We start from the raw sequence: 14,868 nt of genomic DNA on the forward strand, positions 1-14,868 counted from the left end.
GTGCAATCAAAAAGGATCGTTCCATTTCCAAAAGTACTTATGGGCCCAAAATGGACACCGCATGCAAAAGTCACACTTAGTTCTTCGATCGCCGACAATCCAAGCATTCCAAATAAGCAAGCACTTGTTCTTCCATAGATGGTCAAAATCACTCATACAACTTGGGGAATAGGGTGGGTTCAATCCAAAAGGATCGCTTCATTTCCAAAAAGTACTTATGGGCCCAAAACGGACACCACATGCAAAAGTCACACTCAGTTGTTCGATCGTCGACAATCCAAGCGTTCCAAATAAGCAAGTGCATGTTCTTCCATAAATGGCCAAAATCCCTCATACGTCGTGAGGAAAATGATGGGTTCAATCCAAATGGATCGCTACATTTTCAAAAAGTGCTTATAAGCCTAGAACAGACACCGTACACAATAGTCACACTCAGTTCTTCGATCGTCGACAATCCAAGCACTCCAAATAAGCAAGTACTTGTTCCTCCACAAATGGCCGAAATCACTCCTATGACGTGAGGAAAATGGTGGGTTCAATCCAAAAGGATCGCTACATTTTCAAAAACTACTTATGGGCCCAAAACGGACACCATTTGTGAAAGTCACACTCAGTTCTTCGATCGTCGACAATCCAAGCGTTCCAAATAAGCAAGTGCTTGTTCTTCCACAAATGGTCAAATCCCCCATACATCGTGAGGAAAAAGGTGGGTTCATTCCAAACGGATCGCTACATTTCTGAAAAGTACTTATGGGCCTAGAACGGACACCGTATGAAATAGTCACACTCAGTTCTTCGATCGTCGACAATCCAAGCATTCCAAGTAAGCAAGTGCTTGTTCTTCCAAAAATGACTAAAATCACTCATACGACGTGAGGAAAAGTGTGGGTTCAATCCAAAAGGATCGCTACTTTTCCAAAATGTACCTGTGGGCCCAAAACGGACACCGTATGCAAAAGTCACACTTAGTTCTTCTATCGTCGACAATCCAAGCATTCCAAATAAGCAAGTGCTTGTTCTTCGACAAATGGTTGAAATCAATCGTACGACGCGAGGAGAAGGGTGGGTTCAATCCAAAAGGATCGCTCTATTTCCATAAAGCACTTATAGGCCCGAAACGGACATCGTATGCAAAAGTCACACTTAGCTCTTCGATCGTCGACAATCCAAGCATTCCAAATAAGCAAGCACTTGTTCTTCCACAGATGGTCAAAATCACTCATACAACATGGGGAATAGGGTGGGTTCAATCCAAAAGGATCGCTACATTTTTGAAAAGTATTTATGGCCCCAAAACGGACGCCCTATGCAAAAGTCAAGCGTAGTTCTTCAATCGACCACAATCCAAGCATTCAAAATAAGCAAGTGCTTATTCTTCCACAAACTACGAAAATCCCATATACGACGCAAGGAAAAGGGTGGGTTCAATTCAAAAGGATCGCTTCATTTTTGAAAAGTACTTATGAGCCCAAAATGAACACCGTATGCAAAAGTCACACTTAGTTCTTTGATCGTCGACAATCCAAGCATTCCTAATAAGCAAGTGCTTGTTCTTTCACAAATGGCTAAAATCTATCATACATCATGATGAAGCTGTGCGTTCAATTCAAAAGGGTCACAACATTTCTGAAAAGTACTTATGGGCCCAAAACGGACACCGTATGCAAAAGTCACACTAGGTTCTTTGATCGTCGACAATCCGATCATTCTAAATAAGCAAGTGCTTGTTCTTCCACAAATAGCCAAAATCCCTCACACGAGATGACGAAAGGAGTGGGTTCATTCTAAATGGATCGCTACATTTTAGAAAAGTACTTATGGGCCCAAAACGGACACCGTATGCAAAAGTCACACTCAGTTCTTTGATCGTCGGCAACCCGAGCATTCGAAATAAGCAAGTGCTCATTCTTCCACAAATAGCCAAAATTCCTCACACGAGACGAGGAAAAGGGTTGGTGCAATCTAAAAGGATCGCTACATTTTCGAAAAGTACTTATGTGCCCAAAACGGACACCGTATGCAAAAGTCACACTCCGTTCTTTGATCACTAACAATTTGATCATTCTAAATAAGCAAGTGCTTGTTCTTCCACAAACAGCTAAAATCCCTCACACTACACGAGGAAAAGGGTTGGTGCAATCTGAAAGGATCACTACATTTTTCGAAAAGTACTTATGGGCCCAAAACGGACACCATATGCAAAAGTCACACTCAGTTCTTCGATCGTCGACAATCCAAGCATTCCAAATGAGCAAGTGCTTGTTCTTCCACAAATGGCTGAAATCCCTCATACGTTGTGAGAAAAAGGGTGGGGTCAATCCAAAAGGATCGCTACATTTTCGAAAAGTACTTATGAGCCCAAAACGGACACCGTTTGCAAAAGTCACACTCAGTTCTTCAATCACCAACAATCCAAGCGTTCCAAATAAGCAAGTGCTTTTTCTTCCACAAATCACTGAAATCCCTCATACGTAGTGAGGAAAAGGGTGGGTTCAATCCAAACAGATCGCTGCATTTTTGAAAAGTACTTATAGGCCCAGAACGGACACCGTATGTAATAGTCACACACAGTTCTTCGATCGTCAATAATCCTAGCATTCCAAATAGGCAAGTGCTTGTTCTACCAAAAAGTACCAAAATCCCTCATACATCGCTAGGAATAGGTTGGGTTCAATCCAAAAGGATCGCGACATTTTCGAAAAGTACTTATGGGCCCAGAACAGACACTGTTTGCAAAACTCACACTCGATTTTTCGATCGCCGACAATCCAAGCATTCCAAATAAGTAAGTGCTTATCCTTCCACAAGTGGTTGAAATCACTCATACAATGTGAGGAATAGGGTGGGGTTCAATCTGAAAGGATCGCTACATTTCTGAAAAGTATTTTTGGGCCCAAAACGGACACCGTATGCAAAAGTCACGCTCAGTTCTTCGATCGACAACAATCCACGCATTCCAAATAAGTAAGTGCTTGTTCTACCAAAAACTAAAAAAATCCCTCATACGTCACTAGGAATAGGTTGGGTTCAATCCAAAAGGATCGCTACATTTTCGAACTGTACTTATGGGCCCAAAACGGATACCGTATGCAAAAGTCACACTCAGTTCTTCGATCACCAAATATCCAAGCGTTCCAAATATGTAAGTGCTTGTTCTTCCAAAAATGGCCAAAATCCGTCATACATCACGATGAAGCTATGAGTTCAATTCAAAAGGGTCGCTACATTTATGAAAAGTACTTATGAGTGCAAAACGGACACCGTATGAAAAAGTCATACTTTGTTCTTCGATCGTCGACAATCGAAGCATTCCAAATAAGCAAGTGCTTGTTCTTTCACAAATGGTCGAAATCCCTCATACAATACGAAAAAAGGGTGAGTTCAATCCAAAAGGATCGCTACATTTTCGAAAAGTACTTATGGCCTAAAACGGACACCGAATGCAAGAGTCACACTTAGTTTTTCGATTGTCGACAATCTAAGCATTCCAAATAAGCAAGTGCCTGTTCTTCCACAAATGGCCAAAATCCATCATATGTCATAGTGAAGCTACGAGTTCAATTCAAAAGGGTCGTTAGATTTCCAAACAATATTTATGGGCCCAAAATGGACATTGTATCTAAAAGTCACACTCAGTTCTTCGATCGTTGACAATCCAAGCATTCCAAATAAGCAAGTGCTTGTTCTTTCAGATATGGCCAAAATACCTCATAAGAAGCGTGGAAAAGGCTGGGTTCAATCCAAAAGGATCGCTACATTTTCGAAAAGTACTTATGGGCCCAAAACGGGCACCGTATGCAAAAGTCACACTCAGTTCTTCAATCGCCGACAATCCAAGCATTCCAAATAAGCAAGTGCTTATTCTTCCAAAAATGGCAAAAATCCCTCATATGTCATGAGGAAAAGGGTGGGTTCAATCCAAAAGGATCGCTACATTTTCCAAAAGTACTTATGGGCCCAAAACGAACTCCGTATGCAAAAGTCACACTCAGTTCTTCGATCGCCGAAAATCCAAGCATTCCAAATAAGCAAGTGCTTGTTTTTCCACAAATGGCCAAAATACCTCATACATCATGAGGAAAAGGGTGGGTTCAATCCAAAAGGATCGTTACATTTTTGAAAAGTACTTATGGGCCCAAAACAGACGACGTTTGCAAAAGTCACACTCAGTTCTTCGATCGCCGAAAATACAAGCATTCCAAATAAGCAGGTGCTTGTTCATCCACAAATGGCCAAAATCCCCATACATCATGAGGAAAAGGGTGGGTTCAATCGAAAAGGATCGCTACATTTTCGAAAAGTACTTATGGGCCCCAAACGAACACCGTATGCAAAAGTCACATTCAGTTCTTCGATCGTCGACAATCCAAGCATTCAAAATAAGGAAGTGATTGTTCTTCAACAAATGGCCGAAATCCCTCGTACATCATAAGGAAAAGGGTGGGCTCAATCTAAACGGATCGCTACATTTTCAAAAAGTACTTATGGGCCCAGAACGGACATCGTATGCAATAGTCGCTTTCAGTCCTTCAATCACCGACCATCCAAGCATTCCAAATAAGCAAGTTCTTGTTCTTCCACAAATGGTCGAAATCCCTCATACGTCATGAGGAAAGGGTGGGCTCAATCCAAAAGGATTGCTACATTTTCGAAAAGTACTTATGGGCCCCAAACGGACACCGTATGTAAAAGTCACACTTAGTTCTTCGATCGCTGACAATCCAAGCTTTCCAAATAAGCAAGTGCCTGTTCTTCCACAAACGGCTGAAATCACTCATACAATGTGAGGAAAAGGGTGGGTTCAATCCAAAAGGATCGCAACATTTTCGAGCTATACTTATAGGCCCAAAGCGGATACCGTATGCATAAGTTACACTCAGTTCTTCGATCCCCGACAATCCAAGCATTCCAAATAAGCAAGTGCTTGTTCTTCCAAAAATAGCCAAAATCCCTCATACGTCACAAGGAAAAGGGTAGGTTCAATCCAAAAGGATCGCTACATTTTCCAAAAGTACTTATGGGCCCAAAACGAACTCCGTATGCAAAAGTCACACTCAGTTCTTCAATTGTCGAAAATCCAAGCATTCCAAATAAGCAAGTGCTTGTTTTTCCACAAATGGTCAAAATCCCTCATACGTCACGAGGAAGAGGGTGGGTTCAATCCAAAAGGATCGCTACATTTCCAAAAAGTACTTATGGGCCCAAAACGAACGACGTATGCAAAAGTCACACTCAGTTCTTCGATCGCCGAAAATACAAGCATTCCAAATAAGCAGGTGCTTGTTCTTCCACAAATGTCCAAAATCCCCATACGTAATGAGGAAAAGGGTGGCTTCAATTCAAAAGGATCGCTACATTTCTAAAAAATACTTATGGGCCCCAAACGGACACCGTATGCAAAAGTCACATTCAGTTCTTCGATCGCCGGCAATCCAAGCATTCCAAGTAAGCAAGTGCTTTTTCTTCCACAAATGGCCAAAATCCCTCACACGTCACGAGGAAAAAGGTGGGTTCAATCCAAATGGATCGCTACATTTTCGAAAAGTACTTATGGGCCCAAAACGGACACCGTATGCAAAAGTCACACTCAGTTCTTCAATCGTCGACGATCCAGGCATTCCAAATAAGCAAGTGCTTGTTCTTCCAAAAATGGCCAAAATCCCTCATACATCATGAGGAAAAGGGTGGGTTCAATCCAAAAGGATCGCTACATTTTTTAAAAGTACTTATGGGCCCAAAACAGACACCGTATGCAAAGGTCACACTCATTTCTTCGATCGCCGACAATCCAAGCATTCCAAATAAGCAAGTACTTGTTCTTCCACAAATGGTTGAAATCACTCATACGATGTGAGGAAAAGGGTGGTTTCAATCCAAAAGGATCGCTACATTTTTGAACTGTACTTATGGGCCAAAAGCGGATACCGTATGCAAAAGTCACACCCATTTCTTCGATCATCGACAATCCAACCGTTCCAAATAAGCAAGTGCTTATTCTTCCAAAATTGGCCAAAATCTGTCATACATCACGGTGAAGCTGTGAGTTCAATTCAAAAGGGTCGTTACATTTCTGAAAAGTACTTATGGGCCCAAAACGAATACCGTATGCAAAAGTCACACTTAGTTCTTCGATCGTCAACAATCCAAGCATTCCAAATAAGCAAGTGCTTTTTCTTCCACAAACGGCCAAAATCCCTCATGCTACGTGAGGAAAAGGGTGGGTTCAATCCAAAAGGATCACAACATTTTCGAAAAGTACTTATGGGCCCAAAACGGACACCATATGCAAAAGTTATACTCAGTTCTTCGATCGTCGACAATCCAAGCATTCCAAATAAGCAAGTGCTTGTTCTTCCACAAATGGCCGAAATGCCTCATACGATGCGAGGAAAAGGGTGGGTTCAATCCAAAAGGATCAGTACATTTTTGAAAAGTACTTATTGGCCAAAAACAGACACCGTATGCAAAAGTCACACTCAGTTCTTCGATCACTGACAATCCAAGCTTTCCAAATAAGCAAGTGCTTGTTCTTCCACAAGCATCCAAAATCCCTAATACGACGTGAGGAAAAGGGTGGGTTCAAACCAAAAGGATCGCTAAATTTCTGCAAAGTACTTATGGGCCAAAAACGGACACCGTATGCAAAAGTCACACTCAGTCTTCGATCGTCGACAAACCAAGGGTTCCAAATAAGCAAGTGGTTGTTCTTCAACAAATAGCTAAAATCTATCATACATCATGGGAAAGCTATGAGTTCAATTCAAATGGGTCGCTACATTTTCGAAAAGTACTTATGGGTCCAAAACGGACACCGTATGGAAAAGTCACACTCACTTCTTCGATCGCCGACAATCCAAACATTCCAAATAAGCAAGTGCTTGATCTTCCACAAATGGCCAAAATACCTCATACAACATGACGAAAAGGGTGGGTCCATCCATAAGGATCGCTACAATTCTGAAAAGTACTTATGGGCCCAAAACGGACACCGTATGCAAAAGTCACACTCAGTTCTTCGATCGCCAACAATCCAAGCATTCCAAATAAGCAAGTGCTTTTTCTTCCAAAAATGGCCAAAATCCCTCATACGTCACGAAGAAAAGGGTGGGTTCAATCCAAAAAGATCGCTACATTTTCGAAAAGTACATATGGGCCCAAAACGAACTCCGTATGCAAAAGTCACACTCAGTTCTTTGATCGCCGACAATCCAAGCATTCCATATAAGCAAGTGATTTTTCTTCCACAAATGGCTAAAATCCCTCATATGTCACGAGGAAAAGAGTGGGTTCAATCGAAAAGGATCGCTATATTTTTGAAAAGTACTTATGGGCCCAAAACGGACACCATATGCAAAAGTCACACTCAGTTCTACGGTCACCGAAAATACAAGCATTCCAAATAAGCAGGTGCTTTTTCTTCCACAAATGCCTGAAATCCCTCATACGTCATGAGGAAAAGGGTGGGTTCAATCCAAAAGGATCGCAACATTTTCGAAAAGTACTTATGGGCCCAAAACAGACACCATTTGCAAAAGTCACACTCAGTTCTTCGATCGCCGACAATCCAAGCGTTCCAAATAAGCAAGTGCTTGTTCATCCACAAATGGTCAAAATCCCCCATACATCATGAGTAAAAGGGTGGGTTCAATCCAAACAGATGCTACATTTCTGAAAAGTACTTATGGGCCCAGAACGAACATCGTATACAATAGTCACACTCAGTTCTTCGATCGTCGACAATCCAAGCATTCCAAGTAAGCAAGTGCTTGTTCTTCCAAAAATGACTGAAATCACTCATACGACGTGAGGAAAAGTGTGGGTTCAATCCAAAAGGATCGTTACTTTTCCAAAATGTACCTATGGGCCTAAAACAGACACCGTAAGCAAAAGTCACACTTAGTTCTTTGATCGCCGACAATTGAAGCATTCCAAATAAGCAAGTGCTTGTTCTTCCACAAATGGTTGAAATCAATCATACGATGCGAGGAAAAAGGTGGGTTCGATCCAAAAGGATCGCTACATTTCCGAACAGTACTTATGGGCCCAAAGCAGATACCGTATGCAAAAGTCACACTTAGTTCTTCGATCGTCGACAATCCAAGCGTTCCAAATAAGTAAGTGCTTATTCTTCGACAAATGGCCAAAATCTGTCACACATCATGGTGAAGCTATGAGTTCAATTCAAAAGGGTCGCTACATTTCTGAAAAGTACTTATGGGCCCAAAACGGACACCGTATGCAAAAGTCACACTTAGTTCTTCGATCGTCGACAATCCAAGCATTCCAAATAAGCAAGCACTTGTGTAGAATCCCAAATTTTTAACTTAAATTTGGATATATTTTTATTTGTCATTTAATAGGAATGCAATGTTCGGTTAAGTTCTTATGCAAGTTAATTGATTATCTCTATTGTTATCTTATTAGTTGAGGGGCCAAATTGAAAAAAAATAAATATCAAATTATTTTATACTTTATTAAATGGGCCAAATAGTTAACTATTGAAGGAGTTAGAATTACTCTACCAATATTGGGTTCATTTTGAAGCTCATAATAAATGGCGAATTATGGACTCAAGAAAAATTTAATTTGGTCAAGTTAAACCCGAGTTTTAGCCGTCTAAAGAATATTATGGTTATAAGAGTTTTAAAGGATTAGATTTTTCACTAGTTGACTGCCACCACTAGTTTAGCTAAATAAATTAGAATTTTAAATTTCGGTTAAACAAAGTCTTTATGTTAAGTATTAATAATCATACATTTTTAATTAAGAGGTAATCAATTAAAACGTAATTCCTGCTTACAAATTTAGTTAAATGCAAATCAAAGGAATTTGAATTATTTGATGTTAGACTTTAGTACATGAGTAACCCATGCATTTCATTACAACTTTCACGTGTCCATATAATTAGTAATCATTGTGTCCCCTAATTGGAACAAATTTTGGGAAGATTGGACTAAAATTCTAATTTAATTAATAAGCATACATTTTATAATTCTCGGCCATTAGGAGATTGACAATTTAAGATGTTTGTATTAGAGTAAATTATGTAAATAGGAGGCAGATTTTTTTTCCCCGTCCACGTGTAAAAGTCATGCAGTGTAATGCCTATCATTTCCTTGTTGTAATTATAATTGATATAGAAATTGGCAGAAAACCAATAATTAGTCTCCAGTCATACTATATCAATCGGGAATTATGAATCAATTTTTCAGAAGATTGCATGAAATACGAATTTAAATATGGCTGAAATTCCACTTCCCCCACGTGATTGCCTGACTTCAACAGTATAAATAGAACACTAAAACCACATTCTACTGCACGTCCATTACCTCTCCCTCTTTAAAATATTCCTCTATATTATTTAGATTTTTTAAGGCTTCGAAATTGCAATCAAATTTTTGCAATTTTATTCTCCACTTTCATCTTCAAAAGGTGAGATACTCAGTGCTATTAGTGGTTTTTTTTTCACATCTTTTCAAATACGTTATTATGAATTTAATTACTTCAATTCAGGCTCCTTCGGGAGAAATCATGATACATTTTAAGGCACAATTTAGCCTTCATGTTATTTTCAAGGCACAATTTAGCCTTCACGTTATTTTGCAGCTTGCTAGAATTATCATTTATCGTGGTGTGATAATTCTCATGTTATGTTGGTAAGATAATTTATTTGTAATTTCATGTTTGACTTGAATGTGGAGTAGCAAGCATCTCATTGAGTATAATTCGTTATACTCACCCCCTTATTTACAATTTTCAGGTAATAATTAGTATGCTGGACGGCGGTGGATGGATTTGCTATTGGACCAGTGGATCCTCATCAAGAAGTATTTTAATTTTCAAAAACACTAGAACTAATAATGGGTTATTCATTTTTGACCCAATTGTGAGTGCATTATAAATTTTCAATTAGTTTTAACTGTTCTAATAATTTTTGGATGAATGATATGTTTTCAAATGTTCTGCATATTTAAATTTATCTTTTGATTAAATGTTATTCAATCTTTTACAGAATTTCTCGTTATATTAAAATTGTTTATTTCAAGGTATATTCATGTTTCGTAACATTTCGGGTTATTAGAATTCAGGGCGTTATATAATGGTATCAGAGCTAAGTGTTCTAAAATCGATCCTGTAGACTTAAAATTTTCAAAAAAAAAATGTTGTTTTATGTGAATAGTTTCGAATGCATGAAATATTTTTCGCTGCCTAGATATTGTAAGGAATTTCATTTTAAGTAAATTTTACTTCTTCCAATTTCCACGTTGAGATTATATATATTTTTTAAAATAATAGTAATGATAAAATAATATTGTGAACAGTGACCTCCATCCAAATTGTGTCACTATTATTTTGGTTTTGTTTGGTGCAGTGCAGTGACCATCACTACTCTCGTGTATAAAAAAATAAATAAATAAATAAAATGTAAGTCACTGTTCACGGATGAACAGTGACTCGGGAATAGTGAAGTTAAATGGGATTTTGTGAAATTTTGTTTAACGTAATATAAAATGGGGTTATGTGCCTATAGTTGTCCAAACGTGTTTATTTGTTTATTCTTGGACATGATTATTTGTTTACTCATTTACTATAATTTATTTTGGATAAGGATTTATTTACTATAATGAAATGTCACACACCAAAATATCTGCCTTCTTTCTTCGATTGAAATTAAAATAAATGTAGAATAGGATTGTTTGGACTTTTTATGCGTAAATTTATGAAACGACCACATGATTGACTCTACCTTCGTATTGTTGTTATTAACAATTTTTTTTCTTTTCAAAAAAAAAAGGGGGGCTATACATATTTAATCTTTTAGGGGGAATTCATTATTCGAGTTTTCTTGATTTGCGTATTCGTAAAACTAAAAGGCTTTGTCAAAAAGACCTAAACTATCTAAGGCGAGCTTGGGATTTAAGCGGTCCATGTGACCCCCCTCCTCACCTGGAAGCCTCTTTAGTTGTGCGTTATTCAAATCGATAAGACGAAAACAATGTTTTAAACCCGCTTCAAATTTTATGAAAATCCTTTCATTTTAGAATTTTTTTTAAAAAAAAATCCATTTTACAAAATTTAAATACATAACAATAATAAGTTACAAGATCCGTGGAATCCAATACTCATCAATCTGCCACTGTCCAATATTTTTAAGGTATGCAAAGATGAAGAATATTTTTATATTTTCATGCATGCTAATTAGTTGTATAATCTCATGAGCTTTTCCTTATGCATCATTTTATTCAAAAGTAGAATGCCAATTAATCATATCATATGATTAATGATACGATTATCATATGACTAAAATCTTAATGCGTAACTTTTGGCCTTAGCATAATATACACGACAGACATGGCATAGAAAGATCTATAGAAAGAATGTAGCATGGTTGAATAGTTCTTAAGATAGATTACTTTTTACTTAAAGGAAATGGCACGACATCAACAAGATCAAGCTACTATGTTCAGAGATTTATTGAGGGCAGTGTAAGACTTGGGCAGGCAACAGGCTCAGGCGGCATCTAGTAATGCAACAGGAGGTGCTAACACCATGAGCTCGATCGTTGAGTAGTTTTGTCATTTTAAACCCCCGTCCTTTGATGGTAAAGGTGATCCTTTCGCAGCTGAGGAGTGGCTGAGAAGACTTGAAGGGATCTTCAAGCACATGAACTGTAGCGACGTTCAAAAGGTTTCATGTGCAAAGTTTATGTTGACTAACGATGCTGGACATTGGTGGGATTTCGAAACACGTACTAAAACTACAGAACAACTATGTAATCTCACTCGGGGTCAATTCAAGGAGTCGTTAATGGGTAAATATTTTCCCTAGCCATTGAGGGATCAAAAGGAGGTAGAATTTCTCCAACTCATGCAAGGAAATTTGCCACTTGGTGAGTATGAAAGAAATTTTGAATAGCTTTCTAGATATACTCCACACATGATAAACACTGAGCTGACGAAGACTAAAAGGTTTGAAATGGGGTTAGAGCCAGAGATTAAGGAAATCATGGCAGCCCAGCAACATACTACTTATGCGAAAGTTGTACGTCGAGCACAAGCAATTTCTAATGGTTTAGGATTGGAAAAGAAACCTCAACCCAACACTGAGACTTCTGTAAAGAGAAAGTGGCAAGGTTACGACAAAGACAGGAATCAAAATCAGAAAGTAAAGATTTGGACAAGCTCAAACAAAACTTTTCCTCAATGCTCCAAATGCAACAAGCGACACTTAGGAGAATGTCTTCAATGAAAGGGATTATGCTACATTTGTGGTAAAAGTGGCCATTTCCTCAGAGAATGTCCAGAGAAGAAGAAAGAAGGTGACCATCTTAAGAAGGGAAAGGCCAGAGTATTTGCTTTGATGGGAGAAAATGAGGATCAGAACACAAACGTAATAACAGGTACGTTACCAGTATTCGACATACCTGCTATTGTTCTTATGAATTCTGGATCGACTCATTCATTTATTTCTACAATTTTTATGGATAAGATTGGAAGTAAATGCGTAGAAACAAATAACATTCTAGAAGTTAGTACACCCTCAGGCGAAGTGGTTAATACCAATCAAATGGTTAAAGATGTTAAGTTAGAGATCGAAGGAAAAGTACTAAAGGCAGATTTGTACATCTTGGGAATGAAAGACTTTGATGTAATTTTGGGTATGGACTGGTTGGGTAGAAACTATGCAACTATCGTATGCCATAAGAATGAAGTCTTATTTCAAAAACCTAGAGAAGAAAAATTTCGATTCCTTGGAGCAAGAATTAGGACTCTACCCCGATTGATATCTACAATGAAAACAGAAAAGATGTTGAGGAAGAATATGTGTCGAGGATTTTTATTGAATATAAATAGTAAACCCCAGTCCGAAAGGAAAATAGAAGATGTACCTGTAGTAAATGAGTTCGTGGAAGTTTTTCCTGAAGATCTACCTGGTATACCGCCTGATAGGCAAGTAGATTTCACAATTGACTTAACCCCTCGGGCAACACCAATGTCTAAGGCTCCTTATAGAATGGCACAAAAAGAATTACAGGAGTTGAAGGCATAACTACAAGAATTATTGGATAAGGGTTTCATCCGACCTAGTGTATCCTCATGGGGAGCGTCGGTATTGTTTGTTAAAAAGAAAGAAGGGTTAATAAGGATGTGTATTGATTATAGAGATATTAATCATTTGACTATAAAGAACAAATATCCACTCCCAATTATAGATGATCTTTTTGATCAATTGAAGGGTACAACGGTGTTCTCAAAAATAGATTTGAGATCAGGTTATCACCAACTTAAGATAAAGGATTGTGACATCAAAATAGCTTTTAGAACGCGGTACGGGCACCATGAGTTCACAGTGATGCCATTTGGGTTAACCAATGCACCAGCTGTGTTTATGGACTGAATCATGTTTTTCATCAATACCTAGATCGATTCATTATAGTCTTCATCGACGATATACTGGTATACTCAAAGGATAAGCAACAACATGAAGAGTAATTGAGAGTGGTATTAAATACGCTTCGAAAACAGAAGTTGTACGCCAAATTCAAAAAATGTGAATTCTGGCTTATCGACTTTCTTGGTCATGTGGTTACTGCGCAAGGAATTGAGGTAGACCCAGCTAAAGTTGAAGCTGTAACAAATTGGTCTAGACTAAACAATGTAGGCGAAGTTCGTAGTTTCTTGGGTCTACCTGGCTATTAACGGAGATTTATTGAAGGATTTTCTAAGATAGCTGGACCACTGACACAATTAACTAGAAAGGGAGTAAAGTTTCAATGGTCGGATAAGTGTGAAAGCAGTTTTCAAGAATTGAAGCAAAGATTGGTTTCAGCACCAGTATTAACAATACCAGATGGTTCCGAAGGTTTTGTTATATACAGCGATGCTTCTAAACAAGGTTTGGGATGTGTGTTAATGCAACATGGAAAGGTCATTGCCTATGCCTCTAGATAGTTGAAACCATATGAGCAGAGTTACCCAACTCATGACTTAGAACTCGCAGCAGTAGTTCACGCACTAAAAATATGGCGTCACTAACTATATGGCAGTAAATGTGAGATATACACCGATCACAAAAGTCTCAAGTACTTCTTTACTCAAAAGGAGCTAAACATGAGACAAAGGAGATGGCTAGAGTTGGTTAAAGACTATGACTGCACCATTCTTTACCACCCAGGTAAAGCTAACGCAGTTGCTGATGCTCTGAGTAGAAAGACAGCTAGAAAGTTGACATTTCCAACTACTCAAAAAGAGTTAGCTAAGGAATTTGAAAATTTGAGACTAGAGGTGGTTACACCTTCGGTACAGAAGTCAGCCATTGTTGTAGCTCTAATGATTCAACCAATTCTTAGAGAACGGATTAGAGAAGCTCAAAAGGATGACCCATTTTTGTGTAAAATCATGGCTGGAATTGGGACAGATAAGCAAGAGGGATTTGCGATAACTGATGATAAGATACTTATGTATAAAGGCAGAATATGTGTTCCTAAAGACAAGGGATTAAGGAAAGAAATTCTTGAAGAAGGACACTCTACCACTTATACAGCACATCCAGGAACTACAAAAATGTATCGAGACCTTCGAAATACGTTTTGGTGGAGAAATATGAAAAGAGAAATAGAACTTTTTGTAAGTAAATATATCATCTGTCAGCAAGTAAAAGCTGAACATCAGAGACCTTCAGGGTTGCTTAGACCACTAGATATACCGAAGTGGAAATGGGAACACATTACCATGGATTTCGTGGTAGGGCTTCCGAGATCGGCTAAAGAGAACAACGCTATCTGGGTAATAGTGGATTGTCTTACAAAGTCAGCCTATTTTCTTCCAGTTAAGATGACATTTACCATGGAGCAATATGCACAGAGTT

General features: G+C 38.4%; 1 protein-coding gene across 1 annotated transcript; it reads left to right on the top strand.

Moving 5' to 3' along the window:
• The first annotated feature begins 11,976 nt into the window (after positions 1–11,976).
• On the top strand, positions 11,977–13,050 carry LOC111379464. Its single transcript, XM_023002836.1, has 2 exons — positions 11,977–12,165; positions 12,253–13,050. Exons 1-2 carry the CDS (start codon positions 11,977–11,979, stop codon positions 13,048–13,050), a joined length of 987 nt encoding a protein of 328 aa, XP_022858604.1.
• Positions 13,051–14,868: the final 1,818 nt, after the last annotated feature.

This window comes from Olea europaea, unplaced genomic scaffold (genome assembly GCF_002742605.1).
Source record: "Olea europaea var. sylvestris unplaced genomic scaffold, O_europaea_v1 scaffold1990, whole genome shotgun sequence".
Taxonomy (NCBI): Eukaryota; Viridiplantae; Streptophyta; class Magnoliopsida; order Lamiales; family Oleaceae; genus Olea; species Olea europaea.

Bases quoted from the DNA above. Each gene is read 5' to 3' on its own strand.
- LOC111379464 (XM_023002836.1), top strand. From the start codon at position 11,977: ATGGGGTTAGAGCCAGAGATTAAGGAAATCATGGCAGCCCAGCAACAT. The intron at 12,166-12,252 runs GTAAAGATTTGG...CTTCAATGAAAG, and splicing joins ACAGGAATCAAAATCAGAAA to GGATTATGCTACATTTGTGG.